The sequence below is a fragment of the Notamacropus eugenii genome, chromosome 1 (assembly GCF_028372415.1).
Source record: "Notamacropus eugenii isolate mMacEug1 chromosome 1, mMacEug1.pri_v2, whole genome shotgun sequence".
Classification (NCBI taxonomy): Eukaryota; Metazoa; Chordata; class Mammalia; order Diprotodontia; family Macropodidae; genus Notamacropus; species Notamacropus eugenii.
Genome location: NC_092872.1, coordinates 465,337,811 through 465,353,795, shown reverse-complemented (window position 1 = coordinate 465,353,795; position 15,985 = coordinate 465,337,811). Strand labels below are relative to the sequence as shown.

At 43.6% G+C, this 15,985-nt stretch overlaps 1 protein-coding gene across 1 annotated transcript in view; it reads right to left on the bottom strand.

Annotated features, from left to right (window-relative positions):
• The window catches only part of ADCY7 (adenylate cyclase 7), an 87,124-nt gene that overhangs the window by 38,474 nt on the left and 32,665 nt on the right, over nt 1-15,985 (bottom strand). The window contains exons 5-10 of the mRNA XM_072632175.1: nt 15,115-15,264; nt 13,531-13,679; nt 8,278-8,389; nt 7,940-8,067; nt 6,987-7,145; nt 6,015-6,147 (exon numbers count right to left, since the gene is read on the bottom strand). Coding sequence (XP_072488276.1) covers nt 6,015-6,147; nt 6,987-7,145; nt 7,940-8,067; nt 8,278-8,389; nt 13,531-13,679; nt 15,115-15,264 — 831 coding nt within the window. The remainder of the gene's footprint in view (nt 1-6,014; nt 6,148-6,986; nt 7,146-7,939; nt 8,068-8,277; nt 8,390-13,530; nt 13,680-15,114; nt 15,265-15,985) is intronic.

Sequence of the window (15,985 nt, the reverse complement as noted above, 5' to 3'; positions counted from 1 at the left end):
GCCCTGTCCTGTTTGAGGAACAACAAGTAGGACAGAAGCTGGATCATATAGTACATGGAAAGAAATAATGTGAAAAAGAAAACTGGAAAGGGCCAGGTTGTGAAAGACTTTAAATGCCTAGTGCATTTTATATTTGATCTTGGAGGTAACGGAGATGTTGGCATTTACTGAGTAGGGAGTGACAGGGTCACTATGCTTTAGGAAAGTCACTTCAGCAACTGAGTTGGAGGAGAGATTGGAATGGGGTTCTTGGTTCCATTTTACAGATAAAGAAGCTGATATTCATACAGGGGAAGTAACTCAACCCTACACTTCCTGATTCTTCAACACTTCATTACAACACTATAGGTCAAGTAAGGCTCAACTAGTTGGGTATTACTGCATCAGATCAAGCCCTATTCTTTGTGGTAGAAAAACTTGGAAACAATGTAATTGCTTACTAACTGCAGAATGGCTTAACACATTGTGGCACAGGAATATAACAGAATATTAGTGCTCCATAAGAAACAACTATGAGAAATTCACACACATTTGGAAGATCTACAAGAACTACATGATGCAGGAAGTAGTAATGAGAACCTGGAGAACAGTATGTATGTATGTGTGTGTGTGTGTGTGTGTGTGTGTGTGTGCATGAGTATACACACACAAATATATACTTACATACAATGCATTCCAGATTATTTTCATATATGAAATTATTTGTACATTTAATATATATTATATAATTACATAGGGGCAAAGAGATGACCCAGTGGATGGAGAGAGTGCCAGACCTGGAGTCAGGAAGACTCCTCTCCCTGAATTCTAATCTAGCTTCAGACATTTACTAGCTGTGTGATCCTGGAGAAGTCACTTAACCTTGTTTGCCTCTGTTTCCTCATCTATAAAGGAGCTGGAGAAGGAAGTGACAAACCACTCTAGTATCTTGGCCAAGAAAACCCCAAATGAGATCATGAAGAGTTGGATATGACTGAAAAATGACTAAACAATGACACAATTATATACATCATACATCTATAATTTATATATGTATACACACACACACAATATGGAAAGGCAAACAAACTGATTAATTGTTATAAACAATCTTGGCAATGTCTTGGAAAAAGATAATGAAACACATTTCCCTCCTCTTAGTAGAGACATGGGAGAATAAAGGTATAGAACAATGAATACACTGTCAAACAATATTATTTTGTCAGTTCCTTTGCTTTGTGACAAGGAAAGGTACATCTAAAAATTACTATGGTTAAAAATAATCTTTCATGAAATTATCAAGGAAAACTGCCCTGAGATTCTAGAACCAGAGGGCAAAATAAATATTGAAAGAATCCACCGATCACCACCTGAAAAAGATCCAAAAAGAGAAACTCCTAGGAATATTGTGGCCAAATTCCAGAACTCCCAGGTCAAGGAGAAAATATTGCAAGCAGCTAGAAAGAAACAATTCAAGTACTGTGGAAATACAATCAGGATAACACAAGATCTAGCAGCTTCTACATTAAGGGATCGAAGGGCATGGAATAGGATATTCCAGAAGTCAAAGGAACTAGGACTAAAACCAAGTATCACCTACCCAGCAAAACTGAGTATAATACTTCAGGGGAAAAATTGATCTTTCAATGAAATAGAGGACTTTCAAGCATTCTTGATGAAAAGACCAGAGCTAAAAAGAAAATTTGACTTTCAAACACAAGAATGAAGAGAAGCATGAAAAGGTAAACAGCAAAGAGAAGTCATAAGGGACTTATAAAAGTTGAACTACTTACATCCCTACATGGAAAGACAATATTAGTAACTCTTGAAACTATTCAGTATCTGGGTACTTGGTGGGATTACACACACACACATGCACATGCACACACTCATAGAGACAGAGTGCGCAGAGTGAATTGAATAGGATGGGATCATATCTTAAAAAAAAATGAAATCAAGCAGTGAGAGAGAAATATATGGGAGGAGAAAGGGAGAAATGGAATGGGGCAAATTATCTCTCATAAAAGAGGCAAGCAAAAGATTTTTTTAGTTTGGGGAAAAAGAGGGGAGGTGAGAGAAAAACATTAAGTTTACTCTCATCACATTCCACTAAAGGAAGGAATAAAATGCACACTCATTTTGGTATGAAAACCTATCTTACAATACAGGAAGGTGGGGGACAAGGGGATAAACAGGGTGGGGGGGACGATGGAAGGGAGGACATGGGGAGGAGGGTACAATTTGAGGTCGACACTCACAGGGAGGGACAGGATCAAAAGAGAGAATAGAAGTAATTGGAAGCAGGATAGGATGGAGGGAAATATAGTTAGTCTTATACAACACGACTATTATGGAAGTCATTTGTAAAACTACACAAATTTGGCCTATATTGAATTGCTTGCCTTCTAAAGGGAGGAGGTGGGGAGGGAGGGAGGAAAAGAAGTTGGAACTCAAAGTTTTAGGAATAACTGTCAAGTACTGTTCTTGCCGCTAGGAAATAAGAAATACAGGTAAAGGGATATAGAAAGTTATTTGGCCCAACAGGACAGAGGAGAGGATGGAGACAAGGGCAGAGAGGAATGATGGAGGAGAGAGCGGAGTGGTGATGGGGGCAATTGGAATGCTCGGTGTTTTGGGGTGGGGGGAGGGGACAAGGGGGGAGAAAATTTGGAGCCCAAAAATTCTGTGAAAATGAATGTTAAAAGTGAAATAAATAAATAAATTTAAAAAAAATAATCATCAACAAAACCTTTAAAATATGATAAAATAAAGCTCAAGATAGTAGCTACTTAGGATAATAGCCTGATGCTGGAAAGAACAACGGCTCGGGAGTCAGAACACCTGGCTTCTAGTCTTCATTTTTCCATTTACTGACTATGACCTTAGGCAAATAATTTCCCCTCTCCAGGCCTCAGTTTCCTCCTATTAAAAATGAGAGGTTAGTCTAAACCATCTCTAACGGTCCTTCCAGCTGTAACATTCAGAGATTTCTATCACTAGTTGGGGGAGAAGAAAGCAGATAGTGCCTTCAGGATAAGACACAGAGGTCTGTATCCCCATTTCGCAGTAGTGGTAACTAAGACCAGCTGAGCCCACAGATCTTTGGCTACAGTCCCAGGCATCTAGAAATGAGAAACTGGACTGTCTTGTTTTGATGCACTCAATTCATCTAAACACTTAACGGCTGGGTCTTTAAAGTAGACCTTGATGTGCCGCTGGGGTAGAGAGAGAGAGCAAGCTTAAAAACAGATTGACGACATTCTTGTCAGAGTCCCAAGAATGATTCACCAAAGCCACATACAGACTTGTTGGCCTCCTGTGTGGAAAATAATTCTGTTTGTCCAGGCATGTGGTGGGTAGGGGAAAAGCCCTCAACCCCAAACCATGTGAGAAGGACCCAGAGCAGGGCTGTTGCAAGAAGAAGAAAGATAAGGATAGGACTTGAAAGCAGAAAAATCTAGGTTCTTTCCAAACTCTGTCCTCTACGCCTTGGTATCAGGGTCATATGCCTGACCTCCGTGTCTGAGAAGATAATCTTCCCTTGCCTAACTATGAGGACTCACTAGTTAAAACGTGACATCCTGACCCCAGCCCTTTGCAAGAGCAAAGTCCTTGAGACAAATGACACTTGCATAGGGACATGGGGGCAGATAATTTGAAGGAAGAACTGTTTCAAATGGAAATTTAAGAGCAACAGCCAAAAAATATGGCTCAGAATCGAAACTACTGCCAGTCTCATGATTCCCCAGAACAAAGGCGGAACTCTGGTCATGAAGGAAGCCAACACCAATGAGCCAGGTCAGTCAATCATCTTCAGAACCTCAGCCCCTGGGACAGCTCTGTGTCTCTCAGTGCATACTCTCCACCCAGCCAGCACTTCTGGTGCTAGAGAGAGTCCATCACACATAGACACAATAGGACCACATATTTAGAACTGGAATGGACCCTCGGAGTCCAATCCCCTATTTTGCTGGTGAGAAACTGAGGCCCAGAGAATTTAAGGTCATGCAAGCAATAAAGTAGCAGAGGGATTTGAACCCACTTCCTCTAACTCCAAATTCAGTGGTCTTTCCACTCTATCAAGAGTCCCTATATATTTAATTAAAATCATTTCATGTAGGGAATTAGGGGTTGGAGGGAATGACCTGAGATAAATGGAGGCATATTGAGATGTAGATAGAACCCAGGAAGTGACAGTCTCCTACATGCCTAGCTTAAGTCTCATCTACTCTAGCTACATACACCTATATCACTCCTATGGAACCCCTACTGTATAACTCAGCCCTGAATTACATATTATCCTATATTTCATGCTGCTCTTCCATGTATGTCCACTTTATCTCCTTAGCCACACTCTGAGCAGGGTCTGTGCCAAACACGATAGATATACAGTAGCTGTTGGATGGCTTAATGGAAAGAGCACTGAATTTGGAGTCAAGAGACTTGGATTCAAATCTTGACTTGCTACCTGTGGGATTCTGTGACAAGTCACTTTCCTTGGACCTCTGGTTTCTCATTTATCAAATGGGGGAGAAGGGTCTTCATCTCTGTGCTCTCATTCAACTCTGAAAGCATAAAGAACCTTTGAGCAAGCATTCGTCAATGGTTTTACTGGTCAAAAAAGAAAAATATTCAATGGCTAGACAATGGATTGGAGAAAGTAAACTGTTATAAAAAAAAATCTGAATTGTGCAGAGACAGATCCATTCCTCTCAAAAAGAAGTGCTGGGGTCAAATTCAGCCAACTTGGGTTCAAATCCCAACTTGGATCCCTACTACCTATATGACCTTAAGCAAAGTCCTTTCTCTAACCCAGGCTCAGCAAATGAGTAAATTAGGGTGTTTGACTCATCACTTGCTAGAGTCCCACCCAGTGCCAGATCTGTGGCTCCTATAAGTTGCATGAGAAAACATTACTGGAAAACAACAGATGAAATAGGAGTTGGGCTGGAAACTTCATTTCCTGCTCATAAGTCTAGCAGAGATTTGTTTAAAAGAAAAGACTCCACTGAGGAATCTAAGGTTCATCTTACTACACAAGAGAAAGAGACAAGGGGAAGGGGAGGAACAGGAGGGAAAACCAAAACAGACCAAGGCAGATGGTAAAGAGATCTGTCTGCCCACCAATTACTGGAACACATCTCCCCTTGCTTTAGAACAGAACTATCTAGGAGGGCTATACCCTTGCCTGTCAAAAGCCTAGTAGAATAGGAGCTCTCTGCAGTCTAAGACAAATGGACAAACTCTCCCTCCTGTACCTTGTCTCTCTCTCATATACATACAGACTCATATGCATACTGTATCTCATACACACAAGCATATTCTCTCATACTCAATACACATATACTCTCACATACATGCTTTCTCTCTCTCTCTCTCTCTCTCTCTCTCTCTCTCTCTCTCTCTCTCTCTCTCTCTCTCTCCTCTCTTCTCTCTCTCTCTCTCACACACACACACACACACACGTCTTCCAACCCTAACAGCATTTTTTGCTGCTCTGATTCCTTCCCCCGCACTGGCCTTTTCAAAGAGCCCCAAAGGCAGGAAACTTCCTCCCTGCTCCCCCTTACATTCCACCCCCTTTCCTTCTATTGGTACTTCCGTCTGTGTCTCTCTTATGCACTTTTCACGTGATGTGTATTCACAGTTATCCATGGTTGAGTTTTATCCTCCTATTAAACTCCAACCAGTTACAGATTCTCCCTTTCGAGTTCTGGATCACCACCAGCACCCAGCCTGGTGCTCTGCCCACAGCAGGTATTTAAGAAATGGTGTGTCTGTTGAACTGTGCGATTGTGATTCACAAATTTCCAAGACCAGGCAAGCCAGTAAAAGAAGCAGGGAAGAGAGATGGGAGATACCCCAGGTTCTGGAAATGGCCAGAAGCACTTTGAGGTAGACGCTGCTATACAACAACAGGACACACACACATGCACACACACCCCCAACACCAATACAGTCCTGGTGGAACCATACATTCGCCCACACACATACACCACAGACTCCCTAAGAGCAGAAAAAGACATTGAACATACCCGAGGGTCTATGACCAGGTAGGTCTGAATGTTCATCTCCTTCAAGTATGGGTCTCTCTGCTGTCCATTCCCCTCCTCCACTTCATATGCTCTGTCCAGATGGTTTAATGTGGCTTCAGTGATGTGCACCCGGCTGCAAAGAAGAATGTGGATAAAAAGAAATTCAAACCTCATGTCCTCAGAATCCTCCAAGAAGGGTCTCTTAACCTAATTTAGTCATTCTGAGTTTCTCTGGTGCCAGGGAAGCTACAGGTGTTCGGATTCATGAGCCCACCTCCCTACCCTTACCACGCACATGCTTTATTTGGAAGGAAAAAGTGGGCCTTGATGGATTATAGTAAGAGTTGAGGGGAGGGAAGGAGGGAAGGAGGGAGGGAGGGAGGGAGAAGAGAAGAGAGAGGATGGGGGGTGGGTGAAGAGGAGAACTAAACTACCACAAGGTCTCATTCATTCTCCTGCCTCTAGAGAGGATCTTACCCTATGCCATCCTAATTTGATGGCTACAGGATCACACAATGCCAAAACTGGAAAGGACCTTAGAAATTATTTAGTCCAATCCTTTTGCTTTACAAATGGGAGAAACTGAGGTCAGGTTGTGAAAAGATCTCCAATGCTACCAAAGAGGAAAATTATTCATCCGCTGTCCATACTCCTAGCAACAGGAGCCCTCTTAGTGGGCTGACTTAGAATCATGGAATCATATACCATGTCAGTAATGGAAAGAGTATCAGAGATTTCTTGACCCAAACCTCCCATTTTAAAGAGGGAAGAAGAAAAGGCTGACATTGGCCAATGGCACTTCTGTCAGAGCTCTCATCATTGAACTGTATTTTCAAATCCAGGGCAAAAGAAAATGAGCTGGCAGCCAAGCAAAATATCCAGGAGCTGAGGACCCAGATAACAAAACTATGAGAATGAGGGGGAAGTGAAGGCTAAACCCCTCACCCCTTTTACCCTATGAATGATTCTTACCCAGGGACCCCAGCTGACTCCATCCGGTTGGCCAAGGAGACATCATGGGACCATACATCATACTGCCACTTTCGAAGGCCAATGACCCCACAGAGCACATTTCCAGAGTGGATGCCCACTCTCATGTTGATGTCTACACCTGTGGCTTCCCTCACTTGCCTGGGGAAAACAGGGAAATGTCAGGACCTCCTGGAAAATAGCAAGGCTCCAAACAATCTCATAGTCCCCTTAGCTTCAAATCACTCAGGATCTTCTTTCATCCTAGATGATATCCAACTAAGAAATTCAGCTACCCCATGAATAAGCTTTATTTTTTTTTAGAAACTCTTATACTGCCCACCCAGGAATAGGCACTATTGCAGAGAAAAGAGAAGACACAGTCTGTACCCTTTGGGAGCTCAAAGAATTGTAGATTAGACAAAATTGATACACAATGCAACTAAGGAAGAACAGAAGAGAGTAGAAATAAAGAGTTTGGGGCAACTCCCTTCACTATGAAGGGTCAACTCTTCCTCTGCAACTTAAGAGTGTTAGAGAATTGTCAAGGACATTGAGACATAAAATAATTCACCCATGGTCATGTAGATAGTGTCAAAAAAAAAAGGAACGTGAACTTGAATTTGGGTCTCTGTGACTCCAAAGTTAGCTCTCTATCCCATGAGACATTAATAGGACATGGATGGCCTATCTCACTGGGCTGTCTGTCTCTCCTGAATCAAATGTAGCAGAGTGCTAGTATTTGGGTACACAGAGCAAGTGTTACAGGAAAAAGGAGCCTTGGGAGCACAGACAACCAAGGAAAGCTTCCCAGAAGAGATGGGATTGGGGCTGGGTCTTGAAATATGAACAGAACTGGAATAGGCTCAGAGAAAACCAAGCCAGACAATTCCAGATGATTGATGTCTTTGCTGTCACAGCACCCTCCCTCCACCCTGTGTACCCCAAGTACCTACTTGATGGCTTCACACATATCAAGTCCCATCTTCACACAGTTCCTGGCATGAGTTGGCAAGGACACTGGCAAGCCAGAAACACAATAGTAGCAGTCCCCCAAAATCTTGATCCTCATACACTCATTTTCCTGCAAAGTAAGTAACCTACTGAAACTATGGAGCTAATTAGGGGGCCCAAACAGGACTAGAACCCAGCCTCCTGAGCCCTACTCCAAAGGTTCTTTTCCCTACCCCAGAATAGCCTCTTCTTAAAGCTCAGCCTAGGTAGAGCAGGAGAGGGCACTGAAAGTATAGGCTCAATCTATGCCCTACCCAGCAGCCCTGGGAGGGTGACTTACCTTGGCGATCTGGTCGAACTTCCCAAAGAGCTCATTCAGCATCACCACAAGCTCCTTTGGCGAACAGTCACTGGCCAGACGGGTAAAGCCCACAATGTCTGCATACAGGATGCTGCACAACCACAAAGCAGACTTATGACCAGGCAGTCACTAACATGGCCCCAAATCCTCCACATGAAATGTCCAATGGTCACACTGTCAGAACTTCACATGATAGCTGATGCACACACAGGGGACTGCTAGGCATGGACACACAGATGGTGAGCACAAGTATAGTTAGCAAACATGGCTCCAGTAAGGGCACTTTGTTCCTCAAAAAAAATTTTTAGCATTTCCAAACCTGTTCCCAAGTGTCAAAATATACTCGACTCTGAATTCTGTATTAATGAAGGGCAGCAGGGGTCAGGTCATCTAGAAATCTTATGATCAGCTTTAAAGTGAAAAGGAACCTTAGAGGTCATCAAAGTCCAGCCTTGTCATTTTCTGGATGGAAAAAAGTCACACAACCAGTAGCAGAATAGAAATTCTAACTCGGGCCCAGCGACTTGAAATTCATCATCCATCCCTATACATCTGCCCCATTTCCATGCAGCTTGGTGCATACAAGATGCAGAATTTTGTGTAGACTGTAAGAAGCAGTCTTCAGCATTTGGGTTTCTTGGTGCAAGCCTGTGATTTCAAAGGTGTGGGTGACTCCCTATGAAGACACTCACTCCACTGCTGCAGACGGGCATCACCAGAGAGAGCCGCCCAGGTGTCTGACTGCAAGGGTACCCATCTTTTCACCATGCCACACTGCTTCTCCTATGCTTTGGTGAGGATAATGTTAAAATTAATTTGTGTCTCCCAAGCATAATGGGAATATTGAGAGACTACTGGAACAATGCCCGGAACAAATAGTGAAGGAATAAGTGACTCTATTTGGTGTAATTAATTCCCAGTCCTTCCACCTCACTCCTCTTGCATCTCCGCCCTGCCCCCACCCCCCAAGTGGCCTCCCCCAAACATCAGAAGCTGTTTTCCAGATATGGAACTGGGCCCTGCTACCCCTGCTTCTCCTGCCGGCCAGATGAAGTGCTCCAAGTTTGGTAGAAACAGTGTTTATCTTTTGGAGTCCCCAACAAATTCAATTCAACAAACATTCACTGAAGACTTATTGTGTTATGTTTGAGGCACTGGGGTGCTAGGTATACAATCACAGAAAAGACAGAGTCCTTTTTATCTCTAAGAGTAATAACTAATAGTACTCAGAATAATAACAGTAATTATCATTATCGTTAATAACTAACATTTATACAGCACTTTAAGGTTTATACGGCACTTTACATATGTTATCTTTACAACAACCCTGGGAGGTACACACTTGTACATTATCCCCATTTTCAAGATGAGGAGTTAAATCACTTACCCAGGATCACACATCTAGTAGTGTCTGAAGCAGAATCTGAACCCAGGACTTCCTCACTCTGAGTCCCCCCCCTTCATTTCTACTACGCTACTTAGTTGCCTCAAAAAACTTTTCAACCAATGAAAAGAGAGAAGGACAAAAATAACTACAATACAAGAAAGAATGCAATAAACACAAAGGGCAGATTGAGGCCAAGTGTTAAGAGACATCTGAGAAGAAAGCAGTCACTTCCAGCTTCAAGGAAGGCTTCATGGGGGAGTCAGCATCTGAGCCAGGCCTTGAAGGAAGTGAGGGACTGCACCTGAGGGAGATGAGCAGAGGAGTCCATTCAAGGGAAGAGTGTCAGCAAAGGCTCAAAGATCTGAGAGGGTGGGAGGAGGATAGGGCAGCTCCAGGCAGAGAGGGGAGGGGGCAGGAGGAGATGGAGAACATATACTTTGACTATGATGGAAAGTACATGAAGGAAAGAAGGTGAGGATGAGGCAGAGGGAAGTCAGATTATAGAGGAGCACAAAGAAGGCTTGGAAGTCATCGGAGAGAGAGGGTTTTTAGGAGCATAACTGATTAGAGACATTTCCCCAACATCCTTGCGGAGGGAAGGATAAAACCTCTACGCGGTGTGCCCTGACTATGGCCCGCATTCTAGGCCGACAGACAGACCATCAGGAAGGAGGCAGTGAGAACCAAAGAGGACCCTGAATGGCCATAAGCCATTTGGAGCACCTCTGGGGCCTCAGCCCCCCAGTCTGTGAAGTGAGGACATGAGCCCAGGAGGTGGGGCAAACTGAGTACCTCTGGAATGCAGTTTTAGAAGCAGGGCTTCCCCCTATGGCTTTAACAGTAATAAGTACCCTCTACCTTCCCAGCCAACAATGCTAGGCCACCTCGGAGAGGTGTGACCTGTTCTGCTTTGCCTGGACTGTTATGGGGTGAATGAGATCATGTCTGCCGGCTCAAAGCACCCACTATGAAGGTATAGTGTGCTTAAAAACAAACATCTATGTTGAATTGTGCCCTGCCCCATCCCTTCCCCCCTACACACTCCTCAGGCTTGCCTCTCCATCAGAGCTGTCTGGGAGCCAACAGCCTCCTTTGGGGAGTCAGGGAGACTCAGGACAGATTCTGTGAGACAGCATTTGGAGAAGACCTAGAATGGTGTCCAAGACTTAACCGTCCCCTTATACAACCAATCCTGAAGACCCCATTACATAGTGCTGGGATTGGGGGATGAGAGTGGAAAAGACAAAGGGAAAGAAAAAACTTCAGAGACCCTTCTTTCACAGTCTGGATTGACTCTATCCTCATTTCCTAGGATCTGACAGGCAGCTCTGGGATTTCAACATCTTCAGTGCAAAAATGGACAACAGACACGGATGAAAAGAGAAAAGGTGATTGAAGAGATTAGGAAGTAGGAGGTCAGGCAAGTCTTAGTCTCCTCATTCAGCAAGAGCAGGGTATTCTGAAGCCAGAAGACCTGAGTGCGAATCCCAGCCTCAGCCCCTAATATCCTCAGGCAGTGACAGTGACAAATAATTATTAAGCACTTGGTGTATCCCCAGAATTGTACCAGGGCTGAGGAAGAGCCAAATTTAGCTAAGATACAGCTCATTCCTATCCTCTAGGAGGGAAGGTTGTTAGCAGCTAGGGAGAAGGGGGAAGGCTTCTCCGTCAAGTGGTTATGGAAGTTGAGTTTTAAAGGACAGGTAGGATATGACAGGTTAAAGATGGGCACAGAAGTCATCCAGGTCTCCTGTCATGCTTCAGTTCCCATCCTGAGGCTGGGGGATATGACAGTGTCCAGACAAGCTGGAGCCCAGAGTGTGAGGAAGGGACCACCATGAAATATGGGTCCGAAACTTACTCAGGAACCAGCAGAGAGTCGGTGAAGGTGACTGAGCATGGACAGGGACAGTTCTATGCATAAAAAAGAGACCACTCTGGCAACGAAATGAATTATGGATTAGAGGGAGGGGAGAATGAAGAATGTGGCTCAGAAGACCTGCAAGGAGGCTACTGTAACAGTCTAAACAATTGGCAATGAGGATCCATTGCTGGTGACAGTGAGAAGAGGGAGAGAGGTCTAATACAAGAGATGGTGCAGACAGGGAATTGATGGGACTTGATAACTGACCATATGAGAATTGAAATACAGGAAAAAGTCAAAGACAATGTTATGGTCACAGACATAAGAGACCAAGGTTTTTGTTGGAGCTTTTTCGTTCTGTTTTAGCTTTCTCAGCATCCCCAGCATTTAATAAATGGTAGTTCTGACAGGTGGATGTGGTGCCATAGACAGAAAGAGTGAAGTCAGGAGTGGGAGCAGGTTTAGGGGACAAGAGAACATGATCACGATCACTTTTGGACTTACGGGCTTTAAGATGCTGATAAGACATAGAGGTGGAGATGTCCTGAAGGCCATGGAAGAAGGGTTCTGAAGTTCAAGAAAGAGGTCAGGCCTACAGGCAGAGATGGAGGAATCACCTGCATGGTGATTAAAGCTATGGGAGCTCATCTGAAATGTTCAAGAGAGAGAGTACAGACAAGCCCCTGGGAAAACACCTACATTCATGAGTCAGAAAGATGATGAAGACACAAAGAAATAGTTAGGAAGATAGGCAAGCCAGGACTATGATGTCTCTGAAGCCAAGGGAAGTAGTCCCTCTCAGTGAAATGGGGGTGAGGTTTCAAACTCCTGACCAAAGGCAAGGGAACCAGATTAAAATATAATTGGGAAACATGTGACAAAATAAATAAAAATACAACACAGATAATGTTAATTTGTGGTTTCCTAAGTCAATATGCAGCTGCAAGGGATCCTTTTAGTTTCTGTTAGAGTTTGTCCCCACTCCACTACATAATGTCCACCAATAAATCCAACATTTCTAAAAACTCAGGCCTTCCATTCCGGTTACACTGGCCTATTGACTATTCCCCAGAATATATCAGGCTCATTCCTGTTTGTGCACCATTACTCCTTTGTCCTCCCTCTTCCTGACTCTTTCCCTCACCCTGGTCTCTTAAATACCCTCCTCATTTATAAAAATCTTCCCGGTGTTTCAAAGTCAAAGCTAGATTTACCTCCTCCACAAAGCCCTTTCTTATTGCTCCAGCTCCTCTGTAAGGTCCCTTCACTGAATTCTTATAAAACTGACCATATCACTCACTTGAGTGCTTTATCTTATACTGAACTACCATGTCTTTCTTCTCCCCCTTGGCAATTTCACTTCAGTTATCACCTCCATAAAGATAACTCCAAAATCTAACTACATTTCTACCCTTAACCTCTCCCCAGAGCTTAGCTGCAGTGCCTACCAGATACTTACACCTAGATGTTATGCTGATACCCCAAACCCAACACGTACAAAACTAAACTCAATATCTCCTCTCTTAAAGTTGATACTCCCATAATTTCTCTATTTCTATTGATAGTAAATTTGGAGTGGTCTCCTGCAATTCTCCCTCATATCCACTCAGGTGCCCAGTCTTGTTAGATCTACCTTCATGATATCTTGAGCATCCATTCCTTTCTTTGCATTCTCACTGTGACCACTACAGATCAGGCCCTCACCTCTTTTCATCCACAACACTATTATGTCAGCCTCCTACTTGGTCTGCCCACTCCAACCCATCATCCACACTATTGCCCAACTGACATTCCTAAAGTACTGCTCTGATGATGTCACACCTCGACTCCAAAGGTCCCTCACCTTCTGAATAAAATATAAATTGGACTGTGGCATTCATGGACCTTCACAGTATGGCTTCAAACCACCTGCTCAACCTTCTCTCCTATGGTTCTCCCACCCCAAATGTGGCTCCATACTTATAGCCACACAGATTCTCACCTCACATTCTGGTGCCGCTTGACATAGAGACTATGGAAGTTGTTGTCAGGCATACTTCGTCTGTCATTGTTCTCCTTAAGCCGCTCGATGATGGCCAACTTCATACCCATGGAGATATGAGCAGGTAACACTGAGAGCAGCAGGTTCTCCTGAGGATCAGGGAATTACAGAACTTCAAAGAGGAAAGGGAACCCAGGGGGCATCTTGTTTTACATACACACACACACACACACACACACACACACACACACACACACACACACTCACACCAGAGGCAGAACCAACATTCCCTCCACAGCCTACCTAACACAAAGTCATCTAGCCTCTGATTAAGAAGCTCCAGTAATGGAGAAACTCACCACCTCCCAAGGCATTATATTATATCTATTATATCTATATCTAAGGCATTATATTATATCATATCTATAATATCGTTATATTATATCTATATTATATCTATTATATCTACCTAGGAAGTTCTTCCTCGTATTGATGTGAACATCTGCTTCCCAGTAAATTCCACCCTTTGGTCCTAGTGCTACACTCTTGGGTCAAATAGAACATGAGGTCCCTTCTACCTCTGGCATTCTCTGCTCTAAATCTGCTCCAATCACAAAGGATCCATGATGGAAAATGCTATCCGCCTCTAGAGAGAGAACCGATAAACTCTCAGTACTGCTTGAAGCATACTTTTCTTTGTTTTATTTTTATTGTTTTATTTTGTCTGTGTTTTCTTCTGCAACATGGCTAAAATGTAAAATACATTTACATGACTTCACAAGTATAATCAATGTCAAATTGTTTGCCTCCTCAAGAAGGGGGGTACGGAGGGAGGGAATAAGGGAGGGAGGGAGAGAATTTGGAACTCAAAACTTTTAAAACGATTGTTATAATTTTTTGTATACAATTGGGAAAACTTTTAACAAAATAAAAAGAATTTTTTAAAAAATGCATCTAACTAATTTTCCACATGACCATCAAATTCCCCCAAGGTTTTTCTTCTCCAAAACAAATGACCCAAGTTCCTTGGACCAAAAGCTTAGTTAGCATCATAAAACTCTACAAAGGTTTGTAAAGTACCCTTATGAATAAGGGGAAAAGGTATGGTCTCACTTTAAGTCACCAGTTTTCTAGGGACCATCTATTCCAAGTCCCTCACTTTACAGATGGGATGATAAAACCCAAAGAGGCTAAGAAATTTGTCCAGAAATTTGTCCAATGAATTCCACTTTAATTTGGAAAATGAGAATCATATGCATCATGCAAGTAAAGAACAATATGTAATAAAGTGTTGCTGAACATCACCAACACTTCTATGCAGATACAGTGCCGATAATAAGAGATACAAAAGGAACCAGCTGAAGAAGGACCATTTTGGGTTGGTCCTTGAAAAATAGTATTTTGGGAATGAAAAAGAGCAGGAAGAAAAGGGTAAGTGAAGGCAGAGATGCCCATGAAGTACTTGGAAAGGAGATAAGACAGGCTGGAAGAGTCATCAAAGAAAGAGAAGTCAAGGGTATTAAAGAAGAGTAGGGTGGGACCTCCCAGATCAATCTGGAGGCAGCTACTCCCAGAAGTGCTTACCTGCTGATGCTTCTTGATCTTCAGTTTCCTTCGGATTTGGATGTATTTAAGGGTGTAGATGAAGAGGTCTTTGGATGCATCTTGCATCTGAGACTTGTGAAAGGCACCCATCAAGTTCCCACAAAGGAAGATGGTGGTGTTTGCCAGCAACTGCCAGGATAGAGAGTCCAGGGGAAAGACAGAGAGCTCAGCAGCTGTAACCCAGAACCTGAATGTTCAAGGCATAGGGAAAAACTGGCAGACAGACAGCACTGGCCTGAGCCCCTGGACATACCAAGGGGGTGGAGGGTCATAGAATTTGTCCCAACATTTTATGTAAACTGTATCCCCCAATTCCAAAACCCAGCCCAAGCCTGGGCCCTCCTTTCCAGCGATCCTTTCTGAACAAGGGTGGGAAGAAACCATCTTTTACACTCTTTGGACATTCCCCTTGTTCAGGAAGAGGCTTTAAAGTCCAGTCCCTTATCTGATGGAGACCAAGACCCAGAGAAGGGAAGCAATATCCTTGAGATCATGGAGAAAATTGCTGGCAGAACCAAGACTAGACACTGGACCTCTCACCTCTTAGTCTACTATTCTTTGCACTGCACCCTCCCAGTTTCATTTCTCCACCAATGCCAAAATGTATAAGTCCTGGCACAGGAAAAGAAGGGCAGAACCCCATGCCAGGGACAAGGAAGAGGCAACCTTTCCTGTAGGGGCCGTAGCCTGTACTGGAAGCCCAGAGACAAGTATGATGTCCATGGAATGTTTGGAGTATACTGAAGGCTGAAGGGCCATCAAACAAGGTCTTGGCTGGAGGGCTACAGCCCCAATGCACCATGCATGACTGGGGGGACTCAGACCCAACCTGTATTCCACTTCCCTGGAC